The sequence below is a fragment of the Meriones unguiculatus genome, chromosome 9 (assembly GCF_030254825.1).
Source record: "Meriones unguiculatus strain TT.TT164.6M chromosome 9, Bangor_MerUng_6.1, whole genome shotgun sequence".
Classification (NCBI taxonomy): Eukaryota; Metazoa; Chordata; class Mammalia; order Rodentia; family Muridae; genus Meriones; species Meriones unguiculatus.
Window position 1 is genome coordinate 60231443 of NC_083357.1, and position 17349 is coordinate 60248791.

A 17349-nucleotide genomic window follows, 5' to 3' on the forward strand; every position below is an offset into this window, starting at 1 on the left:
ACAAATGCAGTGATACACAAATGAGTATACAGGTGTGAGCTAGTGCAGCTCTGCAGAGCTGTTCAACCAGAAACCGACATAGTCCACCCCATCAACAAGCTGAAGAAGAATCCTGTCATACATGTCGAAGCGGAAAGGGCTGGGAATGCAGTTCAACTGTAGACAGCTTTCCTGGCCTGTGCAGGCTCTTTTCTATCCCTAACACCGCTGCTAGGATTTGGTGAAGTCATGGTTACAACTCAGAAATCCTGGAAAGAGAAAAGCACTTCAGTATGGCAAGGAACTGCCTGCACGATGTTGATAAAACCTGTCTCCGGGGCTGGAGAGATGGCTCAGTGGTTAAGAGCGCTGTCGGTTCTTCCAAAGGACCCAGGTTCAATTCCCAGCACCCACATGGCAGCTCACAACTGTCTGTACCTCCAGTTCCAGGTGATCTGACACCCTCACACCAATGCACATAAAATAAGGTTAAATAAATTATATATTAAAAAAAAAAAAACCTGTCTCCTGCTGGCCTAGGATGCCTTCCACCCCAGGCCCTATTTGGGAAGCCAGGTATCAAGCCCATGTTTGCTTACAAGTTTCTAAAGCTCGGTGATAAGACTCTACCTTCAAGAATTTTCTTCTGAGTAAGAGTTCTGTCACCAGGCTGGGTGCAGTGGTGCACGCCTGTAATCCCAGCACTCAGAGAGGCAGAGGCAGACAGATCTTTGTGAGTTCAAGGCCAGCCTGGTCTACAAAGCGAGTCCAGGACAGCCAAGGCTACACAGAGAAACCTTGTTTTGAAAAACCCAAAAAACAAAACAAAACAAAAATCAGTTCTGTCTCCTTAGAGTATGTGTTTTGAGTTTTTGAGATTTTGTTTTGTTTTCCCACTGACAGCCAAATACTAAGAGAACTGACTTTGCCATAGAAACCAAGGTTTGCTTTACAGTTTATGGGGGCCAGTGGGCAGGGGGGAGGATGGCTTCAGATATGCCACTTCCCGTCCCTGAAGTGACTAAGAGAATGTGTTTAACACCCTGAAATTGACAGAGGGTTTTTCTGCAGTGGGGCTGCAGACAGCCACCCACACTGTCAACACTGCTTGGTAATCAAAGTAGAAAATCTACACGTCACCATCCTTGAGAGTTACTCCTGCTCCGCCAGACCACCAGCCAGGCTGCTGTGCCTTCGTTCGTTCTATTCCTTGTGTTTGTTGCCTGGCATCACATAGTAAGAAAGCCAAGCTCTTCCGGCCTGAGTTTATTAACTAACAGAAGCCACGAGGCCTTAGCCAGACCACTCAGCTTCACTGCACCTCAGCTTGGCCAGCTGAGAAACAGAGAGAAGGCTAAAAGGTGTGAGTAGTCTCTTCTCGCTCTACAGATGTGTAATGCAAAAATCCTTCTAATGGGGTTGTGCTTGTATATGAGCAGCCATAGGAATTCACACCCTTTCTGTCATGTGTACACACTTCTATATAAGAGGCATTTCATTCTTATCTCAGTAACCTTCTATTGCTGTGGTAAAACACTGTGACCAAGTCAACTTATAAAATAAAGCATTTACTTGAGCTTATTCTTCCAGAGGGAGAATCCATGGTGACAAAGCAGAGACATGGAGGCAGGAATAGCTGAGAGCCCGCATGTTGATCCACAAGCAGGAAGCAGGGAGAGTCCATCCTGGGAACAGCAGGCGTCTTTTGAAACATCAAAGCCCACCCCCAGTGACACACCTCCTTTACCAAGGCCACACCTCTGAATCCTTCCCAAACGGTTCCACTGAGCTAAAAACCAAGCATTCAAATATATGAAACTATTGGAGGCTATTCTCATTTAAACAACCATCATTCCCTGTATTCTCCAAGCATCTGGGTTCTGATAAGAAGCTGCCAGAAATTTTGTTATGAGTTTAAAAATCAGATTCAACAAAAAAGATCAATACGCCTTCCCTCTGGGGGTGGAGGGTGCACATAAACTGACCACAGCTGACTGTGTTGTAAAGGTCATTCCTAATGTGCCTTGTGGTCACACTGATCCCGTAACCCCAGCATGCTTGGCCAGGCTTTGGTATAGGGAGCTCTCTGAGGCAGTAATACTTGGATGGACATAAGTAGGGGTGTGAGGAGCTCACTGAGAAGAGATGGATGATTTAAAAACAAAAACAAACCTAAGTGTTCATAGGGCATCCTTACCCACCCCTGATGAGAGCTACTGTTTTTCCTGTCCCTAAGGGCTTTGTCCTTCAGCCTCTCCTGGGATGGGGAGGAGAAGAATGTAACAGTGGGCTGCATTTTTCCATTTTCCTCAGGATGCCTTATCAGTCATTTTCTCATCTCTTGGTTTTTCAGCACATCAGAGCAGAGTGACGATGGTCCTGTTCGTTCTGGAGCTGGAGTGGGTGCTGAGCACAGGGCAGGACAAGCAGTTCGCCTGGCACTGCTCTGAGAGCGGGCAGCGCCTGGGAGGTTACCGCACCAGCGCTGTGGCCTCAGGCCTGCAGTATCCTTTGCTGGACAAAATCCTTTCTCTTTGACTCATGATAAGTTGTGGTATGTACAACTTAGAAGTTTTCTGTTTACTTACTGTTTTTTCCTCGTGTGCAAAAGATGCTCTAGAGACCTCCTTAAGGCACACATGTAATGTGTTTTCCGTGTAAATGGAGTGGAGCGAGGCAACCTCATTAAAGTAACAGGCCTGCTGCCTGCTGTGACATTCTGACACCTAGAGAGGGCAAAGCCCGATGTGTCATCCTCAGCTGTCAGAAGGACTGACAGATGGACATACGACCATCAACAAAATACAACGTTTGGATTTAATAGACAACTCATTTCCATTATAGGAAAACTCCCCCAATGTTACAAATGCCCCATTGGTGCTTAGAGAATGGGCCGTGAGATTCCTGTTCATTTAGAAATATTTTGGGGGCCAGTGGGATGAATTAGCAGGTGAAAATGCTTGCTGCACAAGCTTGGAGCCTGCGTTCACAGAGGAAGGAAGCAACCTTTGGAGGTTGTCCTCTTAGGCTCACATGCACACTGTGGTACACACTAACAATAATAAATGAAAATTTAAGTATTTCCTGACAGGCTGCCATGCTGGCACCCACAGGGAGCTAGCTATCTCTAAATGGTATCCTACAAGCTTTGTTCCAGGCATGAGACTTTCTCAGAATCCCAAGTTGTCAGTCCGTGTAATTGGGGTGAGTGCCTGCTAACACCAGAGAAGTTCATTTCCTGCTGCCGGGGCTCTGAGAAGCCGAGCATCAGGTGGTGTGTGACATGTTTCTTCCATAGCAAGGAGGAAAGTTCTCTTGTATCCTCCAGTTTCTCACAGGCGAAGGAGAACACAGAAGCTGATGGCATCGACAAAAGTAGGAACACTGGGGCCTGCTTTTGGTTTTATCACTGTATTTATCAAGTGTCCAATCACTCGTCAATAAAATGACAGTATCTTGTAGTTTCCTTACTCCCATGTTGTGTGGCAGTGGGTGTGCTTATGTGTATACAGGCTAAGGGTGCTGTTATCTTTTCACTGGAAGGGTAAGATGAAGGGATCCGAATGACGACAGTGGAAGGTTGTAAAGGAGAGTTACCGAGAGGAGAGACAGAGTCGACAGGGAGAGGGAGCTTATCCTTGACAGGGCAGCACCATGGGCACATAAAAGACGCTTCCTCATGCTTCCGATGGGCCAGCTGAAGCCTAGACAGGGCCACACTATTTAGTAAGAACAGGACTGCTGTTCTTGACGGCTCTTGCCTTAGGCTTCTGCTTCTCCCTTTGCTCCTCAAGACCAGAAGCAATAGCATGCTGTGACTTGTTCTGGCTGGCATCAGTATCACTGGCCACTGTCATGATGCATCTTCCTTTTATCTTGTGTCTTCCTTAGCCAAACCAGGCAGTGTGAGCAAAGACTTTCCCTCAAGAAGATTTGAACTATCTGAGAATGAGAAACAAAAATTACAATTAAACTTGCCTTGACCATAGTGACCTTTTTTTAAGGTTCCAAAAGTCACCTTCATTGTGTGATTTTGTTTGTTTGTTTGTTTAATTTTTCGAGACAGGATTTTACTGTGTAACCTTGGCTGTCCTGGAACTTACTCTGTAGACCAGGCTGCCCTCAAACTCAGAGTCAGAGACAGAGATCTTCCTGTCTCTACCTCCCTGAGTGCTGCGATTAAGGGTTTAACACCACCACCATCAGGCCCTTTTTGTGACTGTTTACAAAGCACAGAATCATGTTACTGGTTACCAGTTGGTTATGTATGAGAGAGAGAGAGAGAGAGAGAGAGAGTGTGTGTGTGTGTGTGTGTGTGTGTGTTCACAGAGCTCCTTCTAGAAGATGCGTGCCCCACCAGATTTGTCTTTAACAGCTCCAGTTTTCCAACTACAGTGCCAACTCTTACTCCTGAGTATCTTTGCAGTGCTAAACATCGGTGTCATGACAGCCCCGTGCCTTTGCCAAGCAGGGGTGGGAGGTGGGGAGGGTGTAGGAGGGGTCTGAGCTAAGAACCATGTGACTTCTCCAAAGCCAGTGAGTCCCCTCCCACACACTCCCCTGAGCTGGCTGGCCAATAGACAGGTTATTAGGAAGACCCCTAGACTCTCACGGTTCCCCCCTCACCTGTTCACTCCCCTTCCTCCTGCCTCTCTCCACTCTTAAGAGGTTTGTGTGTGTGTGTGTGTGTCTGATTCTTAATGAAAGGGAAGGAATATGACCTGATAAAGCATCATAAATGCAGAGTGAAATCATTACCTCTGCCTTGCAGCTGCTGGCACAGGGCAGCCTCCACAGATGACACAATGCTGTCCCGTCTCCACCTGCCATTTATTAGAGTTAACAAAGATGACTACATCAGCTATATCAGACCACATTCATATGCTCTCCTTCCAGGCCTCTCAGTAGAGAATAGTAGTGACAATAACCAAAAACTTAATCGAGAAACCATAGAGACAACGAGACCGACCAGCTGACTTGTTGAGCTGTCAGTTACCAGACTCTTACGTCATTTACCGGAAGCTTCAGATATTGAGTGAACAGTTGTAGTAAGGTGGTAACGAGGCAGAGGAAGAGGAAGAAGACAGCCTGAGCTCAGCCGTCCCTCAGAACCCAGAGTGCTCCTCCACGCACTATACCCTCTACTAGTAAAACAGTGTGCTCAGTTCCCTAGGTAGAAAGGCCAAGGGGTTTGTCCTGGTGGAACAGGATGCTAGATAGGCTACTAAGATTCCTCAGCTAGACCTCTGCACGTCTGCGCAGTCCAGAGTGAGCTCCTTCCCAAAGCTCCATGGCAGGGCAGAGGAAGTGGGAATTTTTTCTTTGTACTTCACTTGCTAGTCTTTAGTTCAGGAAATCTCTTATCCACCTTTCCCTGCCAGCATCTTATTATTTGAGCATGTTTTGACCAATTTTTAATGCTTCCACAAAATAACTTAAGGCTCTTCAAGAGTGAGTCATCAGAGATACTTCTAAAATGTCACCCTGTGCAGTGAGTTGTCCTCCTACAAGTGTCATCTCTCAGGGTTATTCCCAGTCAGGTCAAGAGTTCTGAAAGGTGGTTAAGATCATTTTAATTAGTTTCTTTTGTTAGTTTCTTAGTTTATTTACGGCACATTCAATGATAATGTCAAGCACTCCAGTATCGGGTTGTACTGTCATTTTATTTCAACTCTTCTAAGTCCCTGTTGGGACCATGGTTTGTTTTGGGGTTTTGTTTTGGTGGTGGTTGTTGTTTGTTTTTTGTTTTTTGTTTTTCAAGACAGGCTCTCTCTCTCCAGCCCTTCCTGTCCTGGAACTTGATCTCAGGCTGGCCTCAAACTCAGAGGTCCCCCTGCCTCTGCTTCCTGAGTGGTGGGGTTATAGGCATCCCACCACCCTAGAGAAAATACTTGAATGCATTGTCCATAACTCACATCCACTGTTGATTCTTCTGTCCCTTTTTGCCACAGTATTCTGAAGTGAATTCTAGACCTTAAAGTCATTTCATCTAAACATATTTCATTATGAACCTCTAAAACGAAATATTTGTTCTTAATCACAAAGATGTCATTACCTCTGGAAATTAATAATCCTTCGTAGTGAGTCTTCTATTCTCAGCTTATAGTGTTCGCTTTGCAGGTCACTTTTTAGAGTAGATTCACTTGAAATTGGGTGTAGACACACCACACCTAGCCTGCACAGTGGGAGCGGTTCCCACTGTCTCTGGAAGCTCCTGAATTTGCTCTCCAGATAGCCCACATTCTAAATTGACCCCTCCACTTCCACTGACCTCACATTCTCTGTTCATCTTCCTGCCCCCTCAGTTCTGTGAACGCTCAGCCCGTTGTACGTCCTCAGGGTGATGGTTCTGTGTGCTTCCCACTGTGGCTCACCCAAAGCCTGAGAACTGGGCTGTCCTCTTCCATTCAGTCTGAGCACAGTTCGTGACTGAGACTGTGTAGCGGTTACACTGAGCGGGCCTGTTGCCTTCCTTTGAGAACAGTCAGTGACCAGGGTCAGTTAGCGCCTCGGCCCCGCCAGCCTTCCTGTTACTGGCTCTCTCCAGTGGCCACGCTTTGCCGAGTCCTCTCCTTCCTGGAGGTTGCAAAGTGGCCATATTCTAGTCCTATCATCTTTTCCCCACATGTGCAAGTTGGAAGTATTTGAAAACTAAGGATTTTTCCTTATTGACTAGTGCTACTTATTGACTCTTAGATATAATTATTGTAGAAAAACAGTACTCTAGATTCTTGTCATTTTAATTTTCATTTTGTGCTTTAGTGTTTACTTGAGACAGGTCTTAATACATAGCCCAGGCTGATTTGGAACTCTCCATTATAGCTCAGACCAGCCGAAATCTCCCTCCTCCTGCCTCAGTCTCCTGAGAATTGGGACTACAGGCTTATGCCACCACACCTGGCCAGTTCTTCCTTTCTTGATTGCTAATTTAGGTAGAGAGCTTAGTACCCTGTCATCCCTCAAAGCTTAGTACCCTGTCATCCCTCAGAGCAGCGTACTTTGTGTGTGTTTTGTTTGGTTTTGCATTCTTAGACGTTCTTAGGGTTTTGTCGTTGTTTAGGTTTTAAAATGCAATCTATTTAACATCTTAATAAATATTATTTTGAATATTAAAACCTCCTCATCTTTGGCTAGTAAGAATCATATACTAGACTCAGTGTGTCTGTCTGTGTCAGTGTCTGTGTGTAGTACTGGTGACCCAACCCAGGGTTTCACAAATGATAGCCAAGCACTATCACTGAGATATATTCCTAACTCTTCCCCATGTCACTTCAGAATTCTTATTTTCAGGGATATTTTATAGCAGTTTTAGATTAACAGAAACAAATAAATATCGAGCTTTTCTGTAGTCCCCATTTATTACAATTACTAAAAACCTACGTTGGCATGTACAATTTGTCTCATCCTGGTGGGCTTTAAAATCACTGCAGAAACAAATCTGTAATCGTTGTGAGGCTCTGTTCCCAGGGAGATGTAAACAATTATCTCCTCGTAGGAGCTGTGAACGATTTCCTCCTCACTCTAGGAAGGGAGCAAAAGAGAGCCCAAAATAAGGATACCACCAAAGTTCAGCTTGGTGACCCAGTGAGTGTCACTGGGTCAGAGACTGTTTACAAGAGCAGAAAGTACTCAGAGACAGCGGCATATCAAAATCCGGTTCCACACAGACATCCCGTGGAAGCTGGAAACCTGGAGCACACTGCACAACCTGGCGGCAGCTCAGCAGGTCTGAGACTGTCTCAGGCAGTCTCTTCCAGGTGGCTCGTTGGTCTCTGCTTCGTTTAGGTGGCTTAGCTGGTTTCTGTTTCTTCCCGGTGGCTCAGATGGTCTGGACCTCTGTTAAGCAGGTCAGCTTGTCTGGAAGAATCTTCCACCAGTCCTTACAGTTTCTGTATGTTTGGGGATGGAGGGGCTGAGTGAATCTGGTCAGGCTCAGGGACTTGAGGTTCAAGGCCTTGTCAGCTGTTTACTTCCTGAATCTCAACAGTTCACCTTTTTTACAGCATCTCTGTCTTAAGGAGTTTCCCTGCAAGGTGGAAGGTTTTCTCAGAGATTTCAAAATGGTTTCACCACAGTGAACCTGTGAGGGAGTCTAGATTAAGTTAATTGCCGGAAAAGACACACCCTAAACGTGAGAGGTGCCATTCCATGGACTGCACACACACAGAGACATGCACAGTGAACGAAAAGGGGAAAGTAACGTGCACATTCGTTGCCATCTGCCTACTAACTGGCCACGGTGTAACCAGCTCCTCCTGCTCCTGTCACTGTGCTTTCCCTGACATTTCGTACTACATGCCCAGGAACTGAGGGTCAGAGCAAACCCTTCCTAAGTGGCTTTTGTCAGGTACTTTGTCACATGATGAGAAGAATAACTAATACAGTATGTCCTCACCACCCAGAATCCCTAGCTCACTTCATGGTTCACTCTTGCTGTTGTACATTGCGTGGTGTGTGGATCAGAACAAATGTGCCCACCATTGGGGTGCCACACAGAGAAGTTTCAGTGCCCTAACGTTCCTCTGTGTCCCACCTGTTCTTCCCTTCACCATGCCTGAGAGACTTACTGCTGTGAGCCTTATTGCTATGAATAGTGTTGGCAGCTCCCTCGCTCTATTAGTTTTGTTTCCAGTTGCTGTGATGCAAAAAACTATGACAAAGGCAACTTAGAGGAGAAGGGGTTTATTTGAACTCACACCGTTGCAGGGAAGTCAAGAGAGCAGGAAATTTGAGCGGCTGGTCACTTCCACAGTCGAGAGCAGAGAAAAAGAATACATGTATGCTGTGTTCAGCTCACCTTCTCCACTCCTGCGCAGCCCGGGCTCCCCTGCCTTGGGAATGATGCTACCCACAGTAGGCAGGTCTTCCCCCTCAGTTATGTAGCCAGGATATTGCCTCACAGACACACACCCTCAGGCCAGCCTGATCTGGACTACCTCATTGAGATGCCCTCCTCAGGAGATTCTAGATTATGCCAAATTAACTAATTAAAATTAGTAACATTTGCTTTCTGGTGCCTGTCTTAATCTCATCTTCACCCTTTCCTAAACTATTCTCGGAATCAGCTCTTCTTTTAGTGAAGAAGTATAAGATACACAATACATATGTGTGTGTATATATATATATATATATATATATATATATATATATATGTATGTATTGTTAAGCCTATATTAGTATGTCATTATAACCCAAAATGTATGTATGCATTCATGTGAGTTTTTTTAAAGAAAATTATTATACACACACTTCTAATTAAAACTTGCATAGGATTTTTACTTTTTCCTCTCTGTACTTTATTATTTTATCTTGGACTGAAAATCTCAGTCCTAAGATACAAGCGTAATTCCTTATTTGAGTTATTCTATGATATACTATGTTTTCAAATTAGTAAACCATATGATAATAACAATATGGCTTCTGAATAAGACTGTGGATATTTTTAAAGTTCCCTTTATGTTTAGAGCATATTCTGCCAAGGATGCACCTTCAGAGTGTTTGCGTTTTGATTTCACTTTATGAGGCTGGTCTTGAACTTATAGGTTCAGGTAACCCTCCAAGTACCTGGTATTCCACATGCCTGCCACCCTGCACACTCAGTTTTGTTTTGTTTTGTTTTTTAAGATCATTTGAAATAGCTATAGGGATGTGTCACTGCTTGGTGCGATATGACAGTGGTGCTGCGTGCAGAAGAGTTAGGCGGCGGGCCTGACTGTGGTGTCTCAGGGACTTGGAAGAACTCCCGTAATTAACCAGTAAGAGGGGCCTGCTGTGGTAGAGCCACACCAAGGACGTGGCTCCTGAGGTCTGCAGTTCTGCAGAAATGTTCATCCGCTAAGGCTGCTTGCTGCTCATTCATGAGGACTGGAGTTCAGTTATCTCTACCACCTGCAGAGGGCGGGGCTCACAGATGGCTGTCACCATAGTAAAAGGTTGACATTTTCACTCAGTAATTCAGCAACCCTCACAGGCAGACTTCATATTATGATTACAACATAGTATCTCATCCATACAAATGTAATTCCTCAAGAATTCTAGATGAAAGGGGAAAAACTGATCAAAACATATGAAAAAAATTAAATAATAACAAATAAAAATTAAAAAATCACAACAACCACCAAAGTTCCAGATGAAGTTTGACCTTCTCCTGCAGATCATGGAAAGTGTGGTGAGAGTTCCTCTCACCCACACGGACCACACAGAGTTACCAGGGGAAAGATACAGTTTGCGTGTTTGAACCACAGACGACCTAAGCCTCAGCTCAGCAGACTGCCTTCTGGGGAGCACAACTGAAAATGGCTGAGCGCTTGCTGGCTCAGGGTGCCCCAAGGATCTCAGCACATAGCCCCGCCACTGTCCAGTACCGAGAAGTCGGCCGTTAGCAACGTGTAATACCCACGAGCTGCAGTTCAGCTGGAGAGATGGCACAGAGGTTATAGAGCCCTGACTGCTCTCCCAGAGGTCCTGAGTTCAATTCCCAGCAATCGCATGGTGGCTCACAACCATCTGTAATGAGATCTGGTGCCCTTTTCTGTAGTGTAGGTATACATGCAGACAGAACATTGTATACATAACTAATAAGCTTTAAAAAAAAGAAAAACACAAAAAAACAGGAAGGCCTTTAGGTTTAAAGGAGGTTAGAAGATATTTTCATCAGAGCATGTTTTAACACCCCTTTCACACACACACACAAAAACCTTTATAGCATGTTTTAATATCATGTAGATTTTTTTTTCTATTGAATGCTCTTTTTATTTTCAGAGTATTACCAGGTCTTCTTGCTTATTTATTTTTCTGTTTGGACTGTGGAAAGAACATACCTAGCTCCAGAAAGCACGTTGCTATTTTTATTGTGGTTGTCTTCAGTGTCTAAACCAGTCTGATATGTGACAGCTAGATGCTGGGTCTGCCAGTTTAGCGGTATGTGTTTCCTTCATTTTCTTAAGGCCCCTTTCATGTCTTCCAGGACCTGTCTTTAAGTTCAGCTAGCACCGCACTGCACGTGCCTGCTTAAACTAATGTAGATTGTTTTGGTTTTGTGTTTTCTGTGTTTTGGTTTTTTATACTCTTATAAATCCTCACTTTGCAATCCTTAATGATTACATGATAGATTTGATGTTGAATCCCGTCACGTGTTTATTGGTGATCACTCAGGCCAAGTAACCATCCTCAAACTGGAACAAGAAAACTGCACACTGCTCACGTCCTTCAGAGGGCACACAGGTAAGGTCTGAGCAAGGCTGCCATCACCTGCAGCTTATGCTGCTGCTCACGCGTTTGAAGGTGAAGACCGAGAACAACCTGGGCATGGGCAAAAGCACAGATGATACAGAAGCACTTAACTTGTTCAGTAGGAAATAACCTTTAAAAAGTTCCTCCGTGATTCAAACAGAAGAGGAACCATTCTGTCTTAAGAATGTTAGAAGTTGGCTTTCATGTTGCTGTAGAGAAAGCCGGTGCTGACATGTTGGCAGGATGCTTGAGACCGTGTCACAATGGTGCAAAATCCAGAAGACTGATAGGACACTTGTCCTGCTCACTCTTAAAGTAAGAAGACAGTGTGCAAGAAAGATTCCACCTCCAAGACAGATGAAAAGGAAGCTGAACTATAAAAGAGGACAGACTCCTCTTTCTTATTGGGCCCTTAAATTTATAACCAAGGTGCGCTTTATATCCAGTGTGTTCAGGATCATGTATGCAAGATATAAAATAATTATTCATAGCCCTGGAAAGACTTGCATTGATGGCAGGAGTTAATATTTTACTGCCATCTTTTGGGGTGGCATTGGTTCCAGAAAATGTTGACTTGGGGAAATGTGATACTGCCTATTTTTATGATTGTTGGGACTTGGTGTGTTTTTGGTTTTTGTTTGCTTTTGTTTGATGTTTGTTTTTGTAAACAACTCATGATTTCGTGTAGAGATAATACTCCATTTAGATGTCATAGAAAAATAAAAGTAGATGGGAAAGTATTTTTAATTAAATAGTGTCCATTTAGTGGTAAGGGATGTGCAGGGGTGGGGCAGTAAGAGGCCCAGAAGATGGCTCAGCACTTTGGAGAGCACTCTGCTCTTGGAGAGGACACAAAAATGCCTGTAACTTCAGATCCAGGGAATCTGACCTATGATTCTGAGCCCCTGTCCCTCCTTCCTTTACCACATGCTTCTCAATGTGTTCTATCTTCAACTGATAGCATTCTTCCTTGACCTTGGAGTATTAAGATTCAGAATGACTACCTGCCCTTTTCACTTGTGCAAACCGGGAGCCCCATCTGCTATTTACTCTTCAGATTTAGACCATCTACACCAGAAACGAGATTGGCCAGCTTACATGGACAGAGTGCCACTCAGGGAAGCTGTAGCTGCCTGAAATCCTCGGGGATGAGTAAATGTCCAATTCTTAGGGAAGGAGAGAGAGGGCATCCAGGAATACGCACAGGATCCCGTCACAGCACAGGGATCCAAGAGCCCATTCTGTGAACACTGGTACAGCTGCTTGACCCTCTGAGCGTGTACCTCTCTGTCTGAAGGAGGGGCAGACTAGGTGTGGCGAGGTAGCCGGGAAGAGAGCCACAGTCACTTCAGATCATCCCTAACTTACCTTGCCATCCTTGAGAAATCATTAATGAGTTTGAAGCCAAGAAACAGGCATCCAATCCTCTGGAGATGAGTTGTAACATTCCGGTCTTCCATAAAAGCAGCATGCACTCGTAACTGCCAAGCCTTCTCCCCAGCTCCAAAACTGTCTCTTAAAATGGGGTACTGATGGGGGCTGGGGGAGTGGACAGATTCTGGATAAAATGTAGAATGTTGAAAATCATCCCAGTGAGGGCTGGGAGTGTAACTCAGCAGGTGAAGTACTTGCCTAGCACAGGTGAGGCCTGGGTTTGAGCCCAGGAGCAAAGTATTGCAGGGAGAGTGTGCCCCATGACTAACAAGATTTGGTTTAGGCAGCAGTAGCCTCTTGACTCTTAAAAAGCTACTTGGGTCCCTTGAGTTCTTCGTTGTTATTACCAAGTCAGAAAGGATGAGCAGGTGTTTGTGGCCACCATGTTGTTGGCTGGATATGGCTGAGAGTCCTAGTTTCTGCTTGCTTGCTGTTATGTAAAGTGTTACTTTGGTATTCGGCCTTAATCTTTGTCATAGTTTAAAGCATTCTCTTGTGATTTTTATCATGAAGCATCCTTGAGGCAGATGGCATGGCTCAGGAAGGTTGTTAGCTCACATGAAGACAGATGTAGCAGTCGAGATGCTGCTTCTTGCAGAGAGGAGCTACGCCGATTGCCTGTGTTGAAGACACAGTGCAAGGGTTAGGCTCTTCCTATGTAGGAGGCCTCTTCTGTGCCTTGTGCAGTCCCAAGTTTAGCCAGATCCCATTCTTGGAAAAGAGTTCTCTGTAATGACTGAACAAGGATCAAAGCCAGATCCATTAGGGTAGGAAGGTATCTCATCAGTCCAGACCTGACTCACAGACAGGTCCTCAGTGTTTGTGGATGGAGCCGTCGTCACTCGCCCTGACATTCTCCTTCATAGGGAGCCATGGCTATCTGCCCCATTGTTCTCCCCCCCCCCTTGGGCATTGTCCCATTGTTCCCTTTCACGGGGAGCCCTGGCCATCACGCCCATCATGCATGTTCTCATGCTGTAGAAAGTTATGACAGAAGAGTGGAGTAGTGAAAAAATCAGCCCACCAGCTACACGTTCTAATCAGTGGAGATTTAGGAAAGTAATTTTGTGTTTTAGCTCCCTCTGCTGATTTTTCTTTGTGGAGTGAAATGTCAAGTTTTTTTTTTTTTTTTTTTTTTTTTTGAAGTAATTCTTTTCTGAAGTAATTTCTCAATACACTCTTCTATAAAAAGCTCTGAATTGAGCTGAACCAATCAGGAAAACCTATTTTGACCACTGTATGTTTGACTATCAGTAACATCTTCTTTTTTTGTTTTGTAAGGTAAGGTCTTGCTGTGTAGCTTAGGCTGGCCTTACACTCATAGTGATGCGCCTGCCTCAACCTCCCAAGTGTGCTGAAATTACTAGTGTGAGCCACCATGCCCAGTCCAAGATTTTTTTTTATTAACATGAACGTAGGAGAAGCAGGAGAGTTTGAATGTCACCTGTCAAAGCCTTCTAATCACAATTAAGCACAGCCTCATGTGAAGAGAATCAAAAGGAATATCGTGACTATTACAAAAGCAACCGAGCAAACCACCAAAGTCCTGTGCAGATATGCATCTTCAAAGAGCTACACTGAGAACTTTAACTTATGGTAAATGGACGCTTGCGGTCATCTTTCCATGAAGTCTAACTCAATGCACGTAGATTGCCACTGAGCTGTTCGGCATTAGCTTGCTCTCTGCGTGAATGGTGCCAGTGTGTGTGGGCCACTAACATACACAGAGTCCTTACCGTCACTCACCTTCAGTCTGGCCTGGAAAAACGTTGGGCTAACAATTGCAGATAATTCATCCAGACGTTATGTGGGCGGACATGCTAGGAAGCCTTGATGCCACCTGTAGGCTGCTCGGAAGCAGTAAGAGTATCGTTTGTGCAAGAGAAAGCTTGCCAGGGTGCTGGAGTTACTAGCAGTTAAAGGGGGAGAGAGGGCTGGAGAGGTGGCTCAGCAGCTAAGAACACTGGCTGCTCTTTCAGGGGCCCAGGTTTGATTCCCAGCACCCACATGGCAGCTCACAGCCATCTGTAACTCCATTTCCAGGAGATCTAATGCCGTCTTCTGGCCTTTGCAGGCACCAGGCATGTTCATGTGTATGTGCAGACAAAACATACACACATAAAACTAATAACACACAGACAAAATACACATATACAATTAAACTTAAGCGAGAGAGAAGGGAGAGCTTAAAGGGGTAGTTCACACATCTTTATCACTTCAGCCTGGAATGAAACGTAGTGACTCTAATGATGTTTTATTTAAGAAGCACAGTGGTCTGAGCACTGACTCAGGCCCCCACTAGCTAATTATTGCCCTGCCCAACTTAGTGTTGAGGGTGAGGTACCACACTCAGGAAGTTATGCTGTCACTGGCAAAGAAAGACACAGCATTTTCTCACTCCGAGTTCAGTTTTGCAAGGCTTTTGTACATGCCTTTGAAAAAAAAGTTCACTAAGCATTTTGGTAATGGTATTAAATTTCTAAAAACATTTAGACTCTGACCTAGATCCACATTTGATATTCTTGTATATGTAACAATAAAAATGTGGAGCAAGGGGGTGGAATCACATCCAGGAGGCTAAGGCAGGGAAAACACTTAGGCAGTTAAAGGCCAGCATGAACAGCACACCAAACCCTTTTTGACTAAAAGTTATCTTAAGGGGAAGCCAGAGAGATGTCTACACAGCAGTTAAGCTTGCTGCTCTTGTTAGAGGGCTGGAGTTGGGTCCCCAGCACCCATATTAAGAGGCCCACAACTACCCATAACTTCACCCCCAGGGGATCTGATGCCCTCTTGTGGCCTCTACAGGTACCCACATGAATGTACACATACATGCTTATACCCATAAGTTTTAAAAGTTGGAAAAAAACAATGAAAGAAATATGAATATGTATTGAAATGCTTATTTCAGCAGATTTATAATACTCTGCTAAAAAGGTAAAAATCATCCAATATGCATACATGTTGTAAGATATTGCCCCACCAGTAACGATTATTTTCAATTAAATATGTGTAACAGATTTTACCATTTTAACTCTTGTGCTGTTTTTGTATTTGTTCTGTGGTGATGGAGTTTGCACTGTGGGCCTTGTACATGCTTAGCAGGTGTTTCAACACTGTTTGCATCCCTGGCCATTTCATCCATTTTTAAGTATACAGATTTCTGTAGTTACCTAACTTTATAAAGAGCCCCTCATCCATTCAGTCTCTTTAGATGAGGAATCCTTTCAAACCCTTCTTTCTCACAGTGCCCACAGCTGTTTAAGTCTGATGTGGTGCTTTAAGAATCTGAGCTAGTCACCTTTTGTATTTTATAGGAAAGGCCTGTCACCTCGCCTTGTCTCCCCGAGTGCAGGGCCTTCTCTAGTGAATCAGGCCACTTCAGATTCCCGAGCATTCGATTCCGAAAAGCTCAACTAGGTGAAGGTGTCACATTAGCAGCACTGCTTACCGAGGAAACGGTGTCCTGGCCCTGCTTCATGTGCGAGGAGGAAGGCCAAGGCCAAGGACTTCCTGTCCTCATCATTCAGCTGCCTGTGCATAGAGAATGTCTCACAAGCCAGGCAGAGCTGTTTCTGCTAGAGACACCAGCGAACAAGCCGCAGCTCTGGCCCTCCAGAGCTTCCTGTCTATGAAGCAATAGCCACTCCAGGGGAAGATAGTCTGTGAGTAATGAGAGTATTGGTGGGGAGGGGGTCACCTCTAACTAAGGACATGGGATTTAGGTAATGCTTGGCATGAATTGGAGAAAAAAAAAATGTTCTGTATTTTCACTCCCCTGGCCAGAGTCCCGCCCTGGCACTGTGCTTCGCTGCTGTCGAGGGAAGGTTGTGGTGGTAAGGGCACACATTGCGGGGAGAGTGAGGGTCTTGTGAACAGGAGAATGCAGTGCAGGGAGAGGAAGAGGCACTGGGAGCGAGGGGCTTTCTGTGATCTGAAGAGTCTTCTGGGACAGTTAGGAAACTTGCGTAGACACCCCCAGGGCGTAAGACTTTATTAAACCAAATTGATCAGTTTTTAAATGTTAGCTTCCAATAAATAGGAAGCTACTTAATCTTCTCAGTATTTTAGATAATATTTAAAACCAAGTGTTTCTGAGATTTGTAGGTATTTGTTGGCTGAGTGCTCACTTCATATAGAAAAAATTCTTTCTAGTCTCAGTATTTGAGAAACTTGATTTATAAGGGGATTGGGGAGAAGAAACTGTCGTCACACTGGGTAGCCATACCCTGGAGCACCTCCATCACAGGCCTGTGTAACTGACCCAGGCGGTTCTCCTCCAGGAATTGAGTGGTTGTAGTGACCAAAGTAGTTCCCTGTCATAGGTGAGGATGGTTCTGTTTCTTTCTGTTCTAAAACACTGGCTTAGGAGAAGAAGGTGTTTATTTAGCTCATACTCCCAGATCACAGTTCATCATTGAGGAGAGTCGGAGCAGGAGCCCAAGCATAAATCAGAAATTGGAGGAACGCTGCTTGCTGGCCTGCTCACTGGCTCATGCCTCACCAGCGGTTGTAGACCTCTCAGGGCCAGCTGCCTAGAGATGGGGTCACCCACCATTCACCCAGTCCCCTACATTCACAAACTGGAGCCTCCCCCATAGACATGCCCACAGGCCAGATCAACCTAGACAGTCCCCTCTCAGGTGACTCTAGACTGTGCCAAGTTAACAGTAGAAGCTAAGTAGAACAAGGGTGCCAGCATTT

At 44.9% G+C, this 17349-nt stretch overlaps 1 protein-coding gene across 3 annotated transcripts in view; it reads left to right on the forward strand.

Annotated features, from left to right (window-relative positions):
- The window catches only part of Wdfy2 (WD repeat and FYVE domain containing 2), a 213207-nt gene that overhangs the window by 175070 nt on the left and 20788 nt on the right, over positions 1-17349 (forward strand). For all 3 annotated transcript variants that reach the window (XM_060391295.1, XM_060391294.1, XM_060391293.1), the window contains exons 5-6: positions 2333-2483; positions 11090-11202. In XM_060391295.1, the coding sequence (XP_060247278.1) occupies positions 2333-2483; positions 11090-11202 (264 nt within the window). The remainder of the gene's footprint in view (positions 1-2332; positions 2484-11089; positions 11203-17349) is intronic.